This window comes from Bombus vosnesenskii, unplaced genomic scaffold, assembly GCF_011952255.1.
Source record: "Bombus vosnesenskii isolate JDL3184/JDL3185 unplaced genomic scaffold, Bvos_JDL3184-5_v1.1 scf7180000013314, whole genome shotgun sequence".
Taxonomy (NCBI): Eukaryota; Metazoa; Arthropoda; class Insecta; order Hymenoptera; family Apidae; genus Bombus; species Bombus vosnesenskii.
In genome coordinates, this window is record NW_022882960.1 from 7,200,159 (window position 1) to 7,219,615 (window position 19,457).

The 19,457-nt window shown below is 34.9% G+C and overlaps 3 protein-coding genes across 4 annotated transcripts; 2 read left to right on the forward strand and 1 right to left on the reverse strand.

The window, feature by feature from the left end:
* The first annotated feature begins 791 nt into the window (after positions 1-791).
* LOC117235171 (phosphatidylserine lipase ABHD16A) lies at positions 792-4,461 on the forward strand. Its single transcript, XM_033496952.1, has 11 exons — positions 792-989; positions 1,064-1,117; positions 1,512-1,822; positions 1,902-2,086; positions 2,160-2,274; positions 2,362-2,497; positions 2,744-2,908; positions 3,017-3,144; positions 3,218-3,417; positions 3,509-3,660; positions 3,727-4,461. The coding sequence occupies exons 1-11, from the start codon at positions 900-902 to the stop codon at positions 3,832-3,834; spliced, it is 1,644 nt and encodes a 547-aa protein (XP_033352843.1). The 5' UTR covers positions 792-899; the 3' UTR covers positions 3,835-4,461.
* Positions 4,462-4,532: 71 nt separating this feature from the next.
* Positions 4,533-7,636, reverse strand: LOC117235169 (ran GTPase-activating protein 1-like). The gene is made up of 6 exons (XM_033496949.1): positions 7,377-7,636; positions 6,686-6,814; positions 6,134-6,553; positions 5,260-6,062; positions 4,955-5,179; positions 4,533-4,891 (listed from the first exon to the last, which is right to left on the reverse strand). Exons 2-6 carry the CDS (start codon positions 6,801-6,803, stop codon positions 4,670-4,672), a joined length of 1,788 nt encoding a protein of 595 aa, XP_033352840.1. The 5' UTR covers positions 6,804-6,814; positions 7,377-7,636; the 3' UTR covers positions 4,533-4,669.
* A 22-nt stretch (positions 7,637-7,658) lies between these two features.
* LOC117235167 (serine/arginine repetitive matrix protein 2-like) lies at positions 7,659-18,994 on the forward strand. Of its 2 annotated transcripts, XM_033496940.1 has the most exons (9): positions 8,391-8,418; positions 9,438-9,526; positions 9,725-9,889; positions 9,965-10,081; positions 10,160-10,492; positions 10,564-11,129; positions 11,220-11,365; positions 11,427-12,805; positions 12,902-18,994. In XM_033496940.1, exons 1-9 carry the CDS (start codon positions 8,391-8,393, stop codon positions 17,252-17,254), a joined length of 7,176 nt encoding a protein of 2,391 aa, XP_033352831.1. In that variant the 3' UTR covers positions 17,255-18,994. The 2 variants fall into 2 exon arrangements, with proteins under 2 accessions (XP_033352832.1, XP_033352831.1); XM_033496941.1 differs by lacking the exon at positions 9,438-9,526 and having other exon boundaries at positions 7,659-8,418.
* Positions 18,995-19,457: the final 463 nt, after the last annotated feature.

Genomic DNA, 19,457 nt, shown 5'->3' on the forward strand with positions numbered 1-19,457 from the left:
GCAGTTTCTGCGAATGTTTCTTGTTTTATTGATTTTTGTGTTTATCTGATAGGGATCATTTGTAAAGTTTTTTCAAAAATGTCGAATAAATTTTACAACAGGTAACAAAAATATTAGACAGTGAATCACATTTACACATTTATGATAAGTACGGATAATTAACAATACATTCAAAAATATGTAATAATTATACTATGGATCATTATACATTTATAATACATATGGATAATTGACAATAAATTGGAAAATATGTAAAAACTAGACCACGGATTTTTATATATTTGAGAAATTTTTTAAGTCAATATTATACAAAATCCTAGTATGTAAAATTTATAAAATATCAAAACTAAAATGTTCGTTATAATATTTAATAGATGAAACAAATCTCTATTTAAGCCCCACTTCTTTATAGTCAGTTTTATTAAAATATGAAATTAGATAAACATCCAAAGTCTAACAATAATTTACAATAAAAATGTAATTACTAATTCTGTAAAACATAGAACTTTCATTGTTTCCTTTAAATTGTAACAAAATAATAAATTATTAAAGAGAAAAAATTTGGTAAAACTATATATTTTTATCAAATCAATTTTATTTAGAAATTTACCAACAAGTGTTCGTAGAAATTTTATAATATTCGATGATACAATTATGTTTAAACCATTATAAATTATTGTTATATAAGAAAGAGGGCAGAATATATTCATCATAAACGAATTTAATAGTGTTTTTTTTTTTTTAGACCATATGATCGCATCTATCCAACAAATACGTTACCAATCGTAACGGTTTGTTTTCTTATGTTATGTGCATGATTTGCTAAGTTGCTGTGTCCCGTATTTTACATTGGCGATTTGGAACGTTGATTTGTTTGAAATATTTGAAACAAATGAGAAATGTCTTTCATTCGCACACTTTGGAAATGTAATTTTGGTCCTCGCCTTTTTAAAGTTTATGAAATAACATGGATCGGTCGTTTAGTTGAGGTATTTATTAATAATTGCACAAAATTTATTAGACTAGTGTATTTTTAGGTTATGTCTTTATTAATTTATTTCAGAAATCATATGAGCCTAACAGTTTAGAACGATGGGGTGATCAAATCGTAATTTGCGTGAGTATTTCATTAAAAGGAAGATTATGTTCAAATTTTATTTTTAATAACATAAACTGATCCATTAAGAATATTAATTGTGTTTCTAGAAATTGATATCATCAATCGTCAATAGACTACGGATTTTTATGCAAATTTATATTCTCGAAAATATAATTAAAAATTTGGAACCTCTGTGGAAAATTGTTTTATTACCAAGTGTTATAGAAAGTATTATATTTTTGATGTGTCATATATTTTTTTATGTTATTGCAATTTTGTATTTTCAGTTCTCATATAAATGCATAAAAATTTGCAGTCTGTTAATTATGATAATTGTTTATCATGAAATTAATTACATAATGGAAACAAATGTCCCGTCTGTGAAACAAATCTGTTAATAAATTTATTTCAGTTTGCAGCAATTTGGTCCATAAGTCTATATACAATTCCATTAGTGGCTATCTTTTTCTATCAACACAGCAATTCTATAACAGAGAATATTTCTTTTTTGTGCAAATTAGCAGCAAGTGCTAGTGCAATTTTTATTGCATCATTAGCAGCTCGTGGTTGTTCTAGAGCCAATAATCCAATATATTTGAAATTCTTGAAAACACTGAATGAAGTAAATGCACATTATAATGTCGAAACAAAGCAAGAACTTGATAAATATGAATTTGAGTTCTGGGCAAGACCTGTAGATTTTGACATCAGAAATATAGAAAAGTATATATTCTTTTTACTAAACTAATATCAAACTAATATATATCTGATTTTGAATAATTTTTTGAATTTGTATTTATAGGGTTACAGCTAAAGGGAAGTTGACTTTAGAAAAAATTGCAGCTTCTAGTGGTCGTATAAAAAGGCAAACTGGTAAAGAATTTATATGTACATTGCCTTGTAAATTTTTATCGTATATTGTAGCTCACACTTTTGCTATTAAGATGATATATCCTGGAAGTGTAACAGTTCTTAACTGGGCATTTCGTAAGTTAAATAGGTCATTATTGCATACATTGTATTATCTTTTATTTATTGATATAATTTATGATTAATATAGGATCTACACTTCTAAAAGGAAGAATACATTTAATAAAACATGGTGGGGAAAGATACAAATTGTTAACTGCAGATAATAATGAAATTGATGCTATATTCGTTGACAGACGTAACAAGTAATGTAAACATTAGTAACGTTTCTTTCTAAAAATATTATTTTTTGATACATTATCCTTATCTATATTTATATATTAATTTTATAGGAAAACAAATGGCAACATGTTGGTTATCACTTGTGAAGGAAATTGTGGATTTTATGAAACTGGTATTATATCAACTCCAATGAGTAAAGGATATTCTATATTGGGTTGGAATCACCCAGGTTTTGGTAGCAGTACTGTAAGTATTACTTTTGTATCAAACTTTACAACTTTTTATGTTGATACTTTGATGAGAAGAATTGCTGTTACTTTATTATATCTCATTTTAAATCGCAAAGATGAAATTTTGGCAATGTTACAGTTAATATCAATCATGTATGTAAATTAAGCAAAAAGTATGTAATTGAAGTAATGGCAAGACTTCTCCTTTAATCAAACTACGATCATAACATGATAACAGTAAGACATGAAAATGACTACAAAGGGTGCGCCGTATCCTCTTCAAGAAGAGAATGCTATCGATTGCGTAATGCGCTTCGCAATCGATCATTTAAAATTCCCCGAGGAACAAATAATTGTTTATGGTTGGAGTATTGGTGGATACACCGCAACATGGGCTGCTATGAACTATCCTTCTATTCAAAGTTTGGTAAGATCATTACATCACACATTTTATACACTAATTTAATTCAAATAATTTTATGTAAATTGTTTGAAAAATAAAATTATTATATAAAGAAGTTATTATGTTTTACAGGTATTAGATGCTACATTTGATGATGTACTTCCGTTAGCTATTATGACAATGTCCTCATCGCTAGAGGGTTTGGTACGAAACATTATTAGGGACTATTTCAATTTGAATATTGCTGAGCAATTAAATAGGTACTATAAAATTTTACTGAAGCATCGTGTATATATATATGAACAAATGTATAATTTTTGCTTCTTTTTAAAGATATAATGGCACGGTATTGCTTATACGAAGAACAGAAGATGAAGTAGTATGTACCCCCAGTGGTAATAATTTATCAGGAAATCGTGGTAATATGCTGCTTACAAAACTTCTAATACGACGTTATCCACATATTTTTGCGGAAACCTCAGGGTGTGCTACACTTTTAGTGAGATTTTTATCTGCAGATATATCTACTAGAAGTAAGAAATAATTTTAAAGATTATTAAATACAGATTCCAAGTTAATCTTCCAACATTATTATGTAATAATACATATCAATATTTTTTATAGAATCAATAATCGAAACAGTAAGGGTTGATGAAAAACAGTGTCTGAAACTTATTGGAGCAGATATAAAAAAAAATGGTGATATTGTACTGTATCCCTCCACACTTGGAGAAGACTGTGATTCTACGACAAAACAACAGCTTATTGTATTTCTTGTACGTAAATGTGATTAAGGAATGTGTAAAATAAATATCTAGTAATTTATGTCTTTATCATTTTAGGCAACAATGTATATGAAGGATCAACCATCATCACATTGTACACCGTTAGCAGTGGATTTGTTTCAACCTGGTTGGAATCCTGCATCTGCAATGTCAATAACAGAATAAAAGTTCCATGATATTATAATTGATTAATTACTAGGAGTTTTATTCAAGATTCTTATTCTTATGGTAATAGGAACTCTTAAGAGTCATAATAATTTTTAATGCATTTGACGTAAAGTTTTATTGATAAACGTTATTTATTCTGTAGAATTTCAACCTGTTTTTTATATTCCAAATTGATAAAGATATTATCTTCAACTAAAATTTTTGTATTCATTACTTAAGTTCTATACTCCGTTCAATGAGTCGAGTCAATAAAGGTAAGGCTAGGATTGCTAAGCACATGATAAATACAAAGGACTCTAGTTAATGGCTGATAGATGTTGATTTCCTTTAATTTCTGGGGTTTATGATATGCATAATGTATGATATGGACTGAGAACCCGGTCAAACTTTGGTTTACACAATTTAAAATATGTTGTATAAACCAAAAAATCTTTACTATACCAAGTAGTTAAATATATGAAGAACAATGCATCAATATTTTCTTCTGTAGTATCTGAAGGTTGTGAATATGCTCCTACCCAGTCACGTGCCTCTGTCTGCCTTAACTAATTCGACTCGCTGAACAGTCTAATACAATTTTGGTATTTGTAATCTAGGAATTTGTATTTATAATTAAGATTTTTACTTTAATGAAAAAGAAAATCGTAATGTGCATATATATGTAATTGTTTATATATAAAAAAAACTTATAAAAATGTGATGCAACACTTTTATTTTGCAAAAATTTATAATTTGTATTTTTACAAGTTGCAAAGCATTTAAAAATAAATAGATATATCTCATATATCATATGTTTTGTAAACCAATTATACAAAAGATAATTCAATAATTATTACGTACTTTGCATACGATTTAGAACAGCTTTAAGAGAGTCTTTTGAATGTTCAAACGAATCCATAACTTTTTTTTTGTTCACTTTTACTGGATTTTCTAAAAAAAATTTCAATGTACTTCGTGTTTCTTGTAAAAAATAGTCTTTTTGACTAACTGTTTCTAACGCTTTGAAACATCCTTCCAAATTCCAATCAATTTTCCCACTACTTTTATCTTCAGCCTGAAATATAAAACAAATCCCTTTGTTTGAAATACATGTAATTCAAGGACATAAAATACTTACTTTTATTAAACCTAGGTTGACTAGCAATGTGTTATTCCAAACAGAAATCTGATCATTTTCTGTTACAAAAGAACATAGTTTTGAATATAAAGCATCTGTAAGATACTGAGTTCTTAGTCTCACGTCAGCATAACCAGTTGTACTGAGTGCTGATACTTTCATAATTATTCTTGTAAACTCTTCGATGAATTTTAATTCAGGAGATGCATCGTTCTCCGACAAATTCTGAAATGCAAAAAACTAAATGTTACACATAATGCAATGCTGGCAATGTTGATAATAAAAATGTAATATTATTTACTTACTTTGACGTGAGTTATAAAATCTTGCACTACATCATCTGGTAATAGCAATAATTTTTCTCCTGTTGGTGATTTTAAAAATTCCACGATAGTTATTTTTGGTTGTACTATGCTACCATTTATAATCATGTCCTTATTATTATCTATATTTTCTTTGCTTTCATTTTCACTTTCATCTTTTTCATCATTTCCTTCGTCATCTTCCTCCTCATCTTCTTCATCAGATTCTTCGTTATCTTCGCTCTCATCATCATTTAATGTACCTAACGATCCAATTCTTTCAGAAATTATAAGCGAATCGCGCAAAATAGTACGGCCAGTTTGACCAAAATGGTTTCCATCCAATTGTAGGGTTACAAGACGTTCTTTCTTAGCCATAGCAAGAGCTATGGGATTGGCACCCCTTGTTCTGATTTCATTGTAACTTAAATTAAGTTCTGCGAGTAATGGATAACCACCTTCAACTCCTAACGCTTCTGCTAGAACTACAGCACCTTGTGTTTTGAGCAAACAATCACCAAGATTAAGTTGTTCTAAATTTTGGAAGTTTGGTAATGCTTTAGCAATTGCTTGGGCTCCTTTTGGCCCAACAGTATTATCATTGAGATTTAAAATTCGCAATCCAGGATTAGAAGACAATCCATTGGCAAGTGCTATTATACCTTGATAGTATATACCATTTTGAGGCATAACAACTTCTTCTAAACTGGTTAACTTTTCAAAAACAGATGCCAACGCCTTTGCACCATCGTTTTCTAATCTATTTCTTCCAGCCACAAATACTTTTAGTGCTAAGGCAGGTGATCCTGAAAGATGTTCCAATATATTAATTTATTTGCTTACTTCAATAAATAACAGAATGAATGATAAGTCTTACCTCCCTGGAAACTATTATTATAACAATCTAATAATGCTTTTGCCAATATTTTTCCACCTGATATTCCAAGTCCATTGTTATTTAATCTCAGTACACGAAGAGTATAACAAGAACTAGAAGTTAGGAAATTGGCTAATCCTTCAATACCAATTGGGCCAAAAGCATTATCACTTAAGTCAAGTTCAAAGAGGCGAGTACCAGCAATACACAGCGCAGAGCCAAGATATTCAAGAGCTTTTGGTATTTCTGTCTTTACACGGCCAGTAAACATATCTTTCCAAAGAGCACGTTTCATTAATGTACCATTTTCTTGTAATGCCTGAGCTACAGCTTTGGCTGCAAGTGGTCCTAAAGTGTTGCCCTCTAAGTCTAGGTACTCCAGATTTGTACATGCTCGTATTGCTTTGACTATTTCCAATGCTAATTAAACAGAAAATTAAACACTTAGTTCACGTAACCTTCAAAGTGTTTATACGATATCGTATAATCTTCTAAAAAATACTAAAAATATACGATAATAGATTTTATAAACTGAAATAGTAAATAACTTACCGTCTTCTTCAGTATCAAGTTTAAGCGATTTCTTTGCGAAAGAGACACCGTTATCGGTATTATTTTCAGTAATATCTTGTAATTGTGCTTCAAGATCGCTCAAATTGAACGACGACATTGTTTGAGTTACTGAAATGTAATCACACTTTGTAATAATCAACCTTTTTTTAGTGTTTCTTCGTCACATAAAGTGTCAAATAATTCGAAGTACAAACACTATTCTTGAATAACACTTAATTTCGAAGCTTATTCATAATGTTGATACAAATGCAACGCATCAACACGCGCTAGTAAACGCGGGAGTTATGTACCAACTGTTCAAAAATTCATAATGTAATTTTCTCATACTACACATATCGTATGATATACACACATACATACGTATATGTGAGATTTTCAGCCAATGCAAGTGCTTACATTTATGATTGTAGTAGTCCATCAGGAATACGTCATAGAAATTGTCATAACAAAATGCAAATGTGTATTATGTCGTAATAAAATCTATTTATCTATATATTGATGTATTATAATTTGTACTATTATATAATTGCATATTGTAACATATAGAACAAAATGTAAATAAAAAAATGTAAACGCAGCTTTATTTTTATAGTGTTGTAGTCTAATAATATCGCTCATTAATATTCATAAAAGATTCCTTTTATTAAATAATGCACATGTCTGTTATTACCTCTCTCTTGATACGTTGCAAATGTGGATCGAGAATCTGCCTTAATATTTCTGACGTGAACTTTAAATGTTACACAATTCTATATGTTTGTGCGTTTTACTGTAGTTTCATGAAGATAAAGATCTCAATAAAGATTTTCCTTTTTAATAAAAAGAAACCCAGACAGTAGTACCAACAATTCAATTAAATGAATTTCGCGCGAAACATATCAACCAATCTATGTTCCTCATTCTCTTAGGCATACGCCCGCAGTTGCAGTTACCAGTGCACAGTCCGCACCCGTGCGTCGCGTAGTGCGTCTCAGAAAACTATCCTTGTCGACATAACACACGTACACGTACGCACACAGACGCGTACATGAAATCGAATTTTAAAACCAGGGGAAAACTGAAACTGTCGCGGCGGTGAGACCATATATACACGTTAGACATTTCTTATTTTGCGTTAATGTGGTCACGGATCGAAACTAGTGCACGATTCATTGTCGAGGAAGAAGCTGGTGGTTGTTTTGAGGCTGGAGTGTTACTCGATTAGAATGGTTGCGAGTGTCGCGCGCATCGCTGGCAACCCGTGCAGTGTTGTCGCGCAGCCAAAATAAAATCGGCGGTAGCCGTTCCTTGGGAACTGCCAGTGGACGAATGTACTTCGCTATTCGCTGTTTAACGCAGGCAGAACCAAGCTATGTGGAATTGCCCGCTCTTTTATCTCTACGAAGACTATGGGTGTCATAGCCCTCTGATGTGTATCCCGGTATTTTAAAAACGATTCAGCTCCACCGAGCTGAAAAGTGTTTTGCTTGGCTATTACACGCGTTAACCATTCACCTTCTACGTTTTTCTTCTCTCTTCGTCAGTCATAACTGATTCAGTTTGGATCACACGCTGCTCTAGGAAAAAAAAATAAAGTTTCGTCTAGGAAAAATTGCCAAGGCAACACGCGATTCATCGTGCTGTCTTCAACAACCTTTATCCGCCCTGACGTGATTCGCCCGGTTTGCCCGCCACAGGACGGGTTATGTTTCCCACTTTCATCGGAATCCTAGGTGAACTTTTTATTGTTTATTAGTTATGAAGATGAAACTATTATTATGAAATATCTTATGGGTTTTTTTGTTTCTCTAATTATTATATAGTAATTATTATGTACTACTAGGAAGATCGATGCTTACGATTGAGAGCCCTTGTCAATGACCTCAAGTTTAGCAACAGAGAATCATTTTCATTGTTTTTTTTTTACTATTTTTCCTTATTGTATTACGTTCTATACAGAGTATTCATACACGGCGTTTATATTCGTATTTTTGTCCATTAGTATTGTTATGTCAAGTTATTGGTTTTGATCTTATTATATTTTGGGACATGTTTTTTAGAGAATTTTTTGTGCTCATTTGAAATGTAGTTTTTCTTATTATAAATATTTGGTTTTGTTAGTTAATATAATAGTTTTGTTATGTAGTGAATTATCAAAGATTGTATTTTCAAGTTAAAGGAAGCATAGAAATTAATAATTATTATTAACAAGAGAAAATAATGTTATTTGAAATTATATATCTTTTTTATATATTTGTTAAGAATTATTTAGAATATATTCTTACCACTTTAAGAAATGAGTCCAATGTTACTTTTTTATTTAGAAATTTATTATCACTAAAAGATCACAAATATAAATTTTTAAAAGATATTTATATCATTTTAAAATAACAGTATAAATGATATAAAATAAAAATTAATATTTAGCAAGAATGCATAATTTATAACAAAATACAGAGATGAAAATATAAATATATATCTTTTACTATTTTAAAATAAATATGTACGTGTATAATTCTACAACCAATATATACATATACAAGTAAATATTACTTTTGATATTAAAATAGAAGTTGTTTCTTTATATAGTATTGTATTTACACAATCATACATATTTAATTTCATCAATGAAGTTTTTGAGTCAATAACTTCTGAACTTCTGAAATATTCTAAGCACATACAAAAAAAGATATTCCAGAGATTAAAGAAATAAAATATGAAGGAACTCTCAATTGTACCTTTATTTTTTTAGACATTCAATCGTGGTGGGAGGTGCCAAGTATAGCACACTTCTGCTCATTATTTAGGGCTGCCTTCAATCTCCTGGACTTTGATATTGAGGTATTTACCTATATGTTGACTTGTACGAGTAGGCATTGTTCATGAGATTTGCTAGTACTGCTTCAGCTTATAGGAAGTTAAATAGACCATATTTCAGTTTTATGTTCTTAAAAGCTTATGCATTCTTTTGTCATGGCTGCATCAATTTTTTGTTTCTTCAGCCATGTACATATACATACTAATCGTTTATTATTTTAGGATTTAGAAGAAGCTTTGTTAACGGATGGTGGAACCGAGGGACGTTTAGTACAGGAGCTAATAGTCAGGTTACTTGAAGGTTGTTTACCAAATGACACGCGCAATGACATCTCAACCTTTAACTATCAGATGTTTCTTCGTAGACTTTTTAGAAAGAAATGTCAGGTAAATTGGTTCTTCTTTTTTATATATATAGTATACATATCATTAAAAGTAATACATGATTCATTTTGTTCTCAGGAATACAAATGTGAAAATCCTTTTAATACAGATGTAGATTTTGAGTTACTACCACTCCGTCAAAAAGTAGAAATTTTACGTGCTCTCTGCGACTTTCGGCTTGACGCTGAAGACGTGGTATGTATATAAAAAATGCCTGGGAAAGTATTTTTTATAAAAATTATTACAAGTGTATTTATGCTTCGTAACTTTTAGGAGCAATCATTAGGTAATTTGGACTCGGATAGCCTGCGAGTCGAACCTTTAGGACATGATCGTAAGAATTCTGCCTATTGGTACTTTTACGGCACTCGATTATATAGGGAGGACTACATTGATACTTCTAACAGCATCTCGCACAAACAGAAAAGTAAGCCTAGGGATAAAAAGCGTAAAAGACGACGAAACAGAGTGGCGAAGGAGGAAGAGGAAGAGGAGGAGAAGAAGGAGGACAGTTTAATACACGGGAAAGCAAAAGAAAGTGTTTGGCAGGTTGTCTGCTTTACTCAGCAGGACTGGAGCCGTCTAGTTGAAAAATTTCGTGATTCGGTAATTGTCCTATTAAACGATATATTATTTTATTCCTTAGATTCTGCTAACGATGTTATTATAATACTTAGGAGTACGATACCGAACGTAAACTTTACCGTACTCTGTCCGAGGATTTCATGCCTGAAATCCCGAAACTTTTTGATTTAAAAGAAAAACAGCAAAGGCGCAAATTGTTACAACGTAATAGTTCGCGTGTACTTCGAAGTCACGAACCAACGACACAGATGGAAACAGTCATGGTTAGATCGAAGATCAAAACTAAAACAAACAAAGGGAGTAAAAAGGGGACTCAGAATTCAAAGAATGTTTATGTTAAAGAGGAGACACCTCCACCCTTACCTTCACCGCCGATTCAAAAAAAAGGACGGCAAACTAATAATTCGTTGGCTTCAGCTGTTGGTCAAATTGTGATTCACACTAGGGACGAAGTGGAGGGATTAGAAAAAAAGAAAGGCATTGGAAGTAATAACGATGGAAATTATGTATCCTCTAATTACGGATATAAATACGGTTACTCATTTGGAATTGAGGAAGAAGAACGTCGAGTTGGAATGCACAAAATTCTTGAAAGTCTCAAAGATCATGTGGATGCTTGGCCATTCATTGACCCTGTGGATGAAGAATATGCCCCAAGGTATAATATTAAAGTTCTATATATAATTTTAGGTATTTTCAAAATACAGAAGTCATTATTCTTGTTATTTATGTATGTATATTGTTTTAGGTACTATAGCGTGGTGCGAAAACCCATGGACCTTAGTACAATGGAGGAGAAACTTGAAAATGGTTTATATAAAAGTTTAAGTGAATTCAAACGTGATTTTCGACTTATAGTAGATAATTGTAGGCAATATAATGGCTCTGATAATGGTTAGTATTTTTTATTCTAAGATATACATATTTTATGATTAAATATTTTTTTCTATTACAGAGTACACAGAAATGGCATTTAACCTTAAGGAAGCATTTGACAAAGCAGTGGGGCGTTACTTAGAATCGGAAACATCTAGCGACGAGGATCCTTCGTCACCGAAGTCGTTTCTTGCTACTCCCGCATCTCCGTCGTGTCCTTCTCGCATTTCGTCTCCTCATCAGAATAGAAAACGTTCGAAAAAATCTACGAAAAAATCGAAATCATATAAATCTGAAAGCAAAGGAAAATCTAAAGCGAATGATAAGAACGACGAAGAAGAAAAACGGGGCAAAAATTATAAACTTCCGAAGAAAAAAAGAGGTAAGAAGAAGAGTAAAAGAGCAAAGGACGAAGAATCAGTAAACGAAGAAGAACAAGAAGAGCAAGAAAGCGAAGATGCAATGTCTGAATCGAGTGTCATAACAGCAAAAAGAAGGAAACACGTTGACGAAAATAATTTATTGTTAAAAACCAAAAAGCTAACATCCAAAGAATCAGAGGAGTTTAAGAAGATAGATAAAAAAGTTAATAAAGAACGTCATCAACAAAAAAAGGAAGCGGAAAATGTGCGGCCGATGAAAGAATCGAAAGAGAATAAGAAGCGAAAAGAAGACTTCGAAGAAGATTATGAGCCCCTAGTCGTCGTAAAAAGTAAAAATAGGAAAATCGAGAAGAAGGAACTCGAGGAGACGGAAGTATTTACAGATAACGCGAAGAAGAACAAATTGAAGAAAACCGAATCTCACGAAAATGAACCATTACCGGAGAATAAAGAGAAAACGCAGCATATCAAAGTTAAGAAGAATCGAAAGAAGGAAAAGACGGGGTTAAAGGCTTTTAAATCTGACGAGAAGTCAGAAAAAAGCCGTATTAAGGATAAAGAGAAAAAATCAAAACAGAAAAACGATGAACTTAAAAACGGAGAGATATCAAGTGAAATAGATTCCAAAGATTTAGATTTAGAAAGCGATGTAGATTCAAAAGAAACACATACGTCTAAGAAAATTCCTGCATTTATAGGTGATAAAGATATAGAATCGTTGGATGGTTTAAAAGATAAAATAAGCGAGAGGAGGCGAGAGGAGAAATTGAAAAATGAGAAGGAGAAACAGAAGAAAACTGGAAAAAACGACCTTCACAATATGTATTCAAAAAAAGTGCCTTCAAATGGTAGTACCTTTCATGACAGCGATAAATCCAGCGTAAAACGACCAAAGTTGAAAAAGGGAATAAAAGAAGAAAAAGTTCCTATCATGGAAGATCCTGTCAAGACTCAAGACCAAGAAGTCGCTGAGACTAAGAAAGTAAAAGTAGCTCAGTCGAAACATACCAAAGGATTTGGAAAAGAAGAAAGCTCCATGCAAGCATTGAATCAGGCAACAGAACAGACACTTCATGTAAGAATAGTTTATGTTTCACGTTTACATAATATAGATAGACGTAACTTAATATTTTTGTATATAACTGCACTTTATTTTTTTATCTCCGAATAGGATATCAACAAATGGTTAGATGACGCACCAAGACTCTCTGAATTTTCTTCAGGAAGTGATTCTCCAATATTTCATTCTTCGTCCGTCGAATCTGGCCGATCAGGTCCAAAAGTAGAAGCACCAAGGAAACGACCAAGTTCCATCAAAATCTTCGGTCCTCACGGACCTAGCAGGCCCAAAAAGATCCAACGTACGATAGATCGCTTACAACCTGGAAAAAGTAAGGGAAATTTGCTTCTAAAAAAACCATTGAACTTACCTAACGTTAATGCTGCTGAAATGACTGTGCAATTGACCAGCGACAACGATCAAACAAACAAGAACACAGACGAAGAACCAAAACTTAGTTTAGGAACTGTTTTGAAAAATGTGGATTCCATACAGTTAATTTGTAAAAGTTTAGTTTCCTCGCCCAATCCCAATTTTTCTAACGACGATGAAGAAGAAGACCACAATACTCTTCCTGCAGTTCCGGTGTCTAGTCTTAGAGAAGAGAAAACATCCGGAATAACGACAACGCAAACACCTGCCATTGTAGAAGAGTCTAAAGATAATCAATCTAACGCAAAGGACACGCAGAAGCCCAAAACAGCAACACCAAATTTGAGTGCTTGGTTTAAAGCATTCGGAGCGCCAAAGTCGAAGAAGAAAGATGAAGAGTCGGAGGACGGTATAACGAAGAAGGATGGTGAATTGCAGGAAGTGTTTTGTGGTAGACAAAGAAGAATGAGTACCGGTGGCAGTAGTGTAAGTGAATCTGTTTCGAGTTTCTCCCAGGAGTCACCACCTGGACGTTCAGGTCGATCTCCGCAAGGTCAACCGATAATGGCTTCGGTCGAGCCACAGATTAGAGGAGCCGGATTCTATCAGGACGCTTTATCAACAGGAAGTAGCCCTTACAATAGTCCCTATTATGCTACACCTCCAAGATACAGCGCTCAATTACCCCCCACTCCATCCCCACAAAATCATCCGTTATCTCCAGCCTATCCATCATCATCGTATGAACAGGCGCCTCTTTATTCCCAGATACCGACCCAACAGTCGCATCAAACGTTTCAGAAATCACCTCAAGAAAATTCTGGGGAGATATATCATCAGTTATCACCCACATTTCCTCAGCGATCTCCTCAAACTAATTTTCCTCAGAATTCGACACAAAACGAGTCATATAATCAACCATTGCAATCTTCTAATCAGAGTCAATCTCCTGTTTATTCACAGCATTCACCACAACCCATACAACAGATATATCCTCAACCTTCTCCGCAGCCACCACCATCGAATTATTCTCAACCATCTCCTCAGCAACCATCTACTCCTAAATATTCACAACTATCTCCGCAACAAAATGCTGCCAATTATTCTCAGCCATCTCCGCAAGCTGCTAATTATTCTCAACCTTCGCCTCAGCAACCGCATTCACCTTACTCTCAGGCATCTCCCCAAGCACCGCCAAATTATTCTCAACCATCTCCACAACAACAACCTTCTCCATATGCACAATCTCCACAGCAGTCGTCTGGATACTCCCAGATGTCTCCTCAACCACCACCATCAAATTATTCTCAACAATCGCCACAACCACCTTCCAATTACTCTCAACAATCGCCACAACCACCTTCCAATTATTCTCAGCCATCGCCACAACCACCATCCAATTATTCTCAAGCATCACCTCAACCACCTTCCAATTATTCTCAACCATCGCCACAGCCACCTTCCAATTATTCTCAGCCATCACCACAGGCACCTTCCAGTTATTCTCAACCATCACCACAGCCACCTTCCAATTATTCTCAGCCATCGCCACAGCCACCTTCCAATTATTCTCAGCCATCGCCACAGCCACCTTCCAATTATTCCCAACCATCGCCACAGCCACCTTCCAATTATTCTCAACCATCGCCACAGCCACCTTCCAATTATTCCCAGCCATCGCCTCAACCTCCTCCAGTGTATTCTCAACAGTCTCAATCTTCAAATTTCTCACATCCATCACCTCAGACACATTCTGCCAGCTACACGCAATCCTCACCTCAACCTCTCACAACAGGCTACTCCCAGCCATCGCCTCAACCTCGAAACTATTCTCAACCTTCGCCTCAACAAATCCAAACTTTTCCTCAACATTCCCCACAAGCACCGCCTTCATACTCTCAACCTTCTCCTCAGAATGCAGCATATTCACAGCCTCAACAATCGCCTCAGCAACCAGTTAAGTATTCTCAGCCTTCTCCTCAACAACCTGCCAATTACTCACACTCGATACACTCGCCTCAAACGCCACAAAATTATTCGCAGTTGTCTCCTCAGCAACCACCGCCAAGCAACTACTCTCAGCCTTCACCATCGCCTCAGCAATCCCGAAACTACTCTCAAACGTCTCCATCGCCTCAGCAGTCCCGTAACTATTCCCAACCATCACCATCTCCTCAACAATCACATACTTACACTCAACCAGCGCCATCGCCTCAGCAAACCCGCAATTACTCTCAACCGTCACCTCAGCAAAAGTCCGCATGCACATCACAGGCGTCGCAATCTTCGCAACAGCCTTCGAATTACTCGCAACCGTCTCCACAACAAAGTACAAACTACAGTCTACAGCAACCACAACCACAATTACAAAAGAGCGCAGAAGATTATCCACAAGCTGCGTCGACGCCTTCAAATTATTCTCACGGATATAAACAGAACCATTCGTATATTCAGTCTTCAGTATCGTCAACATTAAACGAAACAGAACACCGGACTGATTACTTGAAATCTAGTACTACAGAGAAGTCTTCGAGCACGGAGCAGCAGAGGAATTTTGCTGTACCACCGGAGGCTGCATCGTTAAACCTAAATGCGAATCATCAGATTTATCAGTCACCAAACCAGTACCCACCAACGTTTGGCAATAACTATCCTAATATCGACCTCCAGAGGTCTGTTTCGAGGCACGGCGGTCAGGAACAGTCACAACAACAGCAACAAACGTCCCAGGAGCGGCCTAGTTTCACCGACCTCAGCAATTCTCTGAACACTCAGAAGTACGCTCAACAGCGGTCGTTCCTTGGTAAGACGTCGAGTACCAGCGAACAGCTCTCAACGCAAGATCAGTCGCAAATCCTAGCATTCCAACAAAATCTGACAACTCATGAATCTCTTTATCCTAGTGGTTTCCAATCGTCTGGTTATCCGATGCCAAATTCTAGACCCGTGTATCCAAGTCCACATTACTTCGATGCCAGTTCAAAGGCTGCGACTAACAGCGGACCGGTGAACAGCTCGACCAGTAATTTGCCTCCAGTGAAGAAACGAATTTACAATGAATCGTCTACAGAGGCGTCTCGCGGTTTGACGCAGGAAACGGCAGCGAGAACGGGCCAGGAACAATTTAGCTTCGACCCCATAATGGCATTGCCGCAACCTGAAGCAGTTTCAGCTAGTCAATTCGACACTGCGTTTGTCGGCAACCTAGCCGATTCCGTAGCGACGAATCCAGCGTATGCACGTCTAGGCCTAGGTTTGGTCAGCCGTACTGGTAAAGAACAACAACAGTTGTTGACCATTCCTCGACCACCACAGACGAAGCCAGAACACCTGGCGTACGCCCGTAGTCCAGCATCCGGCGCAGCGGAAATAGATCTGAACTTGCTTCAAAGTTTGCAGACGGCAGCAGCGAAGAATACACAGGGTATTCTGTCAATGTCGTCGTCTCGCAGAGGTGGAGAAGCGTCTAGTAGTTCTACGTCGACACCTGTGAAAACGAAAAAGAGCAGAAAGAGCAAACAGCAACAGCAAGAGCAACAAAACGTAACAAGCGTCTCGTCGGCGGTTAGCACGGAACCACAATCTGGTACAGGTATACCTGGTTTTCCACAATACACGGGAACATCAGCTGACTCGATTGGTCTAAAGAATACCACCATGGTTCCACCAGCTGGGAGTGCCTTTAATTTCGCTGCGTCAACTAGTACCACGACCAGTTCACCTTTCTACGATAAAGACGCATCAGCTGCAGCGGCTGCGTTCGCATTTTTGGATGAGTTTCGGAATCCAAATAGTTACTATAGCATGGCGCTCAGGCAACAGCAGCAACAACAACAACAGCAAGTTCCGCCAGTTACGGACGCCACGCAACAAGCCTGTAACAAGCTTAGCAATCAACCGCCGAGAAATTATCCGCCTCACCCTTTCCTTCATTCCGCTCAGAGATCAGCAGCTTACGGGCCTCCTGTGTCTGCTTATGTAACGCCTCATGGGCCAAACTTAACGATGGATCCGACCGCTTATCAACAGTACATTCATTCCCTGTATGCGCTTCAACCGCCGCCCCATCATCATCGACCGTCCTGGCTTTAGCCGTTAAAATCTTTGTAATGGGCGTTTTGGAACGATTGTATGTGACATTTCGGTGGATATACCGTCCCCATCGAGAAGCTGGAGGAAATGATATTTCGAATATGTTATCTGTTGATAGCAGTGGCAGTAGATTTCTGTTTTACCGAACAAGTTGCGTTAGTGTTTTATTCACTATTCGGGTGAAATGCGATAAAAAATTTTATCGCGATTGTAAATATTGTTTCGTCTAACTTTATCTCGCTCTTCAACCGTAATCAAGACTTTCTTCTTTCTAGGGAAAAGGAAACGGTATCGATATTTTTCCCCTTTAATCCATGTGACTAGGCATGAAGTCCTTGTGTATTATAGAATGATAATGACCTTCCTAATTTTTTTTCTTTTTCTTTTTTAATGAAGCAATTTATTTATTTTTCGTTTATAAACGTATAATTCAGAATGACTTCTTTTATTTTCATTAACAACTTTTTTATTTTTTTTTTTTTTTAAGAAAAATCTCGGTACTGTGATAAGGGTGGAAGACTGTACTGATTACTATATCCCTTGAGATTGTCGATGCACTACAGACTCGTGAAAGGTCAAACAGTAAAAAAGAATGCGGTGCAAGATTTTCGATCATTTATTTTTTCTGATCTCTCTCTTCTTTCTCCTTTTTTTCTTTTATAAATATTATTTTACTGATTGACTAGCGAATAACGGGTTTTTAAAAGCTCTCTGCGAGATCAGGATGTGTGGTCTTTCCACCGGCTTGTCTTTCCCATTCGCGTTTGTTTCCTTTTTTATTAAAAACCATACGGATCTTTGAAATTTTTACACGATATATCAGAACGAAAATAGTTTACCTTTTCAAGGGTATTCTATTATGTAGTCATATGTACATAAAGAATAAGCCTACTTATTGTAGGAATTTTTGATAGTTTTTTTCTAATAACTAGTCGACAGCTTAGACGTAAGTTGAGTCGCTAGTAGCTGGAAGTAACCTTCTATCAAAAGTTCCTCTTATCTATCGCGCTCTCGATGGCGTCTCGTTTTGTTTCTTAATCTATATTGAGATACGGATTATGCAATATTCGTTTTTTTTAACGTAAAAGAAAAGAAAAATGATGGCTCATTTCATAACTGTGCTCGTAATTGTCTTGCCTGTGGAAAATACATTGTTCCCTCTCTTTTGTGTTCAAACAAATAAAAAATAAGAAAAAATTTACTAGACATGCAAGAAACATATAGAGAGAGTATACGTGACGTCTGATTTTCAAAAGATTTCTGTATGATATCGAGCGCACTGTTGCTGGCGTATCTTGTGTAGAGTATATAGATTCATTAGTGTGTAAGCTAGAACATTTGTTTCTTTGTATATAAAATACATATCTCCTTCATAGACGATGTGCTCGATGTAAAGAAAGATTTACAAAGTCAATGACCTTGTAGAATCGTCTGCGGTAGATTAAAAAGAAGATGAATAAAAACACAATGGGAAATTGTAGGGACATAGACAAGGATGAAAGATGTATGTACATCGTGTGTATGTGCGAGCGGACATGAGTGTGCGTCGTATCTCATGGTCGAGGACGAAATAAAGTGTAATACGCCGCAATCATACATTAACCCACCTTATTGCTAAAAAACAGAAGGAAGCGGAATATTAAAAACTTATAAATATATATATATATATATATATATATATATTGTAAATGTATATTGTAAATGTATCTGATGACAGATTAAAGCACAGTTTGTTACAAATTTGTCTTAATTATGTTTTTATGTAGGTTTGTATATTATACATATAATGAAACATAATAGCGCAAATGATAATTCAAAAACCTCTAGAAATCGAAATAAAACTTACTTCTATTCGAATTATTTGCCACATGTCCAGATGCATTATATCATCAATATTATCCAATATGCTATATTGAGTTATCTTTTTACTGAGTTATTGTATCTTTTCATACATTTCTATTAAATAATCTTAGTTAGATACTGTTAGATACTAAAACGAATTAAGGACAAATTGCTGATTCAAAATTCATTAACAAAATAAATTTCTTTTTTCATTTTGAGACAATACCCAGGAAATTTTGAATCGTATATGGATGTTCTTCTTTATCTTATTCACCAAATATAGTCTCATAATTATTTATTACAGTCTTTACAAAATTTATTCGAATGACATTTAGGCAAAAAATAAAATACTATAATGTGT

What these genes read in the sequence shown, in the direction of transcription:
- LOC117235171 (XM_033496952.1), top strand. Translation starts at nt 900, where the DNA reads ATGTCTTTCATTCGCACACTTTGGAAATGTAATTTTGGTCCTCGCCTT. An exon ending in GGATCGGTCGTTTAGTTGAG is followed by an intron (nt 990 to 1,063) that starts GTATTTATTAAT and finishes AATTTATTTCAG; the next exon opens with AAATCATATGAGCCTAACAG. An exon ending in ATTGCTGAGCAATTAAATAG is followed by an intron (nt 3,145 to 3,217) that starts GTACTATAAAAT and finishes TTCTTTTTAAAG; the next exon opens with ATATAATGGCACGGTATTGC.
- LOC117235169 (XM_033496949.1), bottom strand. Translation starts at nt 6,803, where the DNA reads ATGTCGTCGTTCAATTTGAGCGATCTTGAAGCACAATTACAAGATATT. An exon ending in TAATAATAGTTTCCAGGGAG is followed by an intron (nt 6,063 to 6,133) that starts GTAAGACTTATC and finishes AACATCTTTCAG; the next exon opens with GATCACCTGCCTTAGCACTA. An exon ending in ATTTTATAACTCACGTCAAA is followed by an intron (nt 5,180 to 5,259) that starts GTAAGTAAATAA and finishes TTTGCATTTCAG; the next exon opens with AATTTGTCGGAGAACGATGC.
- LOC117235167 (XM_033496940.1), top strand. Translation starts at nt 8,391, where the DNA reads ATGTTTCCCACTTTCATCGGAATCCTAG. An exon ending in GGCTTGACGCTGAAGACGTG is followed by an intron (nt 10,082 to 10,159) that starts GTATGTATATAA and finishes CGTAACTTTTAG; the next exon opens with GAGCAATCATTAGGTAATTT. An exon ending in TTGAAAAATTTCGTGATTCG is followed by an intron (nt 10,493 to 10,563) that starts GTAATTGTCCTA and finishes TATAATACTTAG; the next exon opens with GAGTACGATACCGAACGTAA.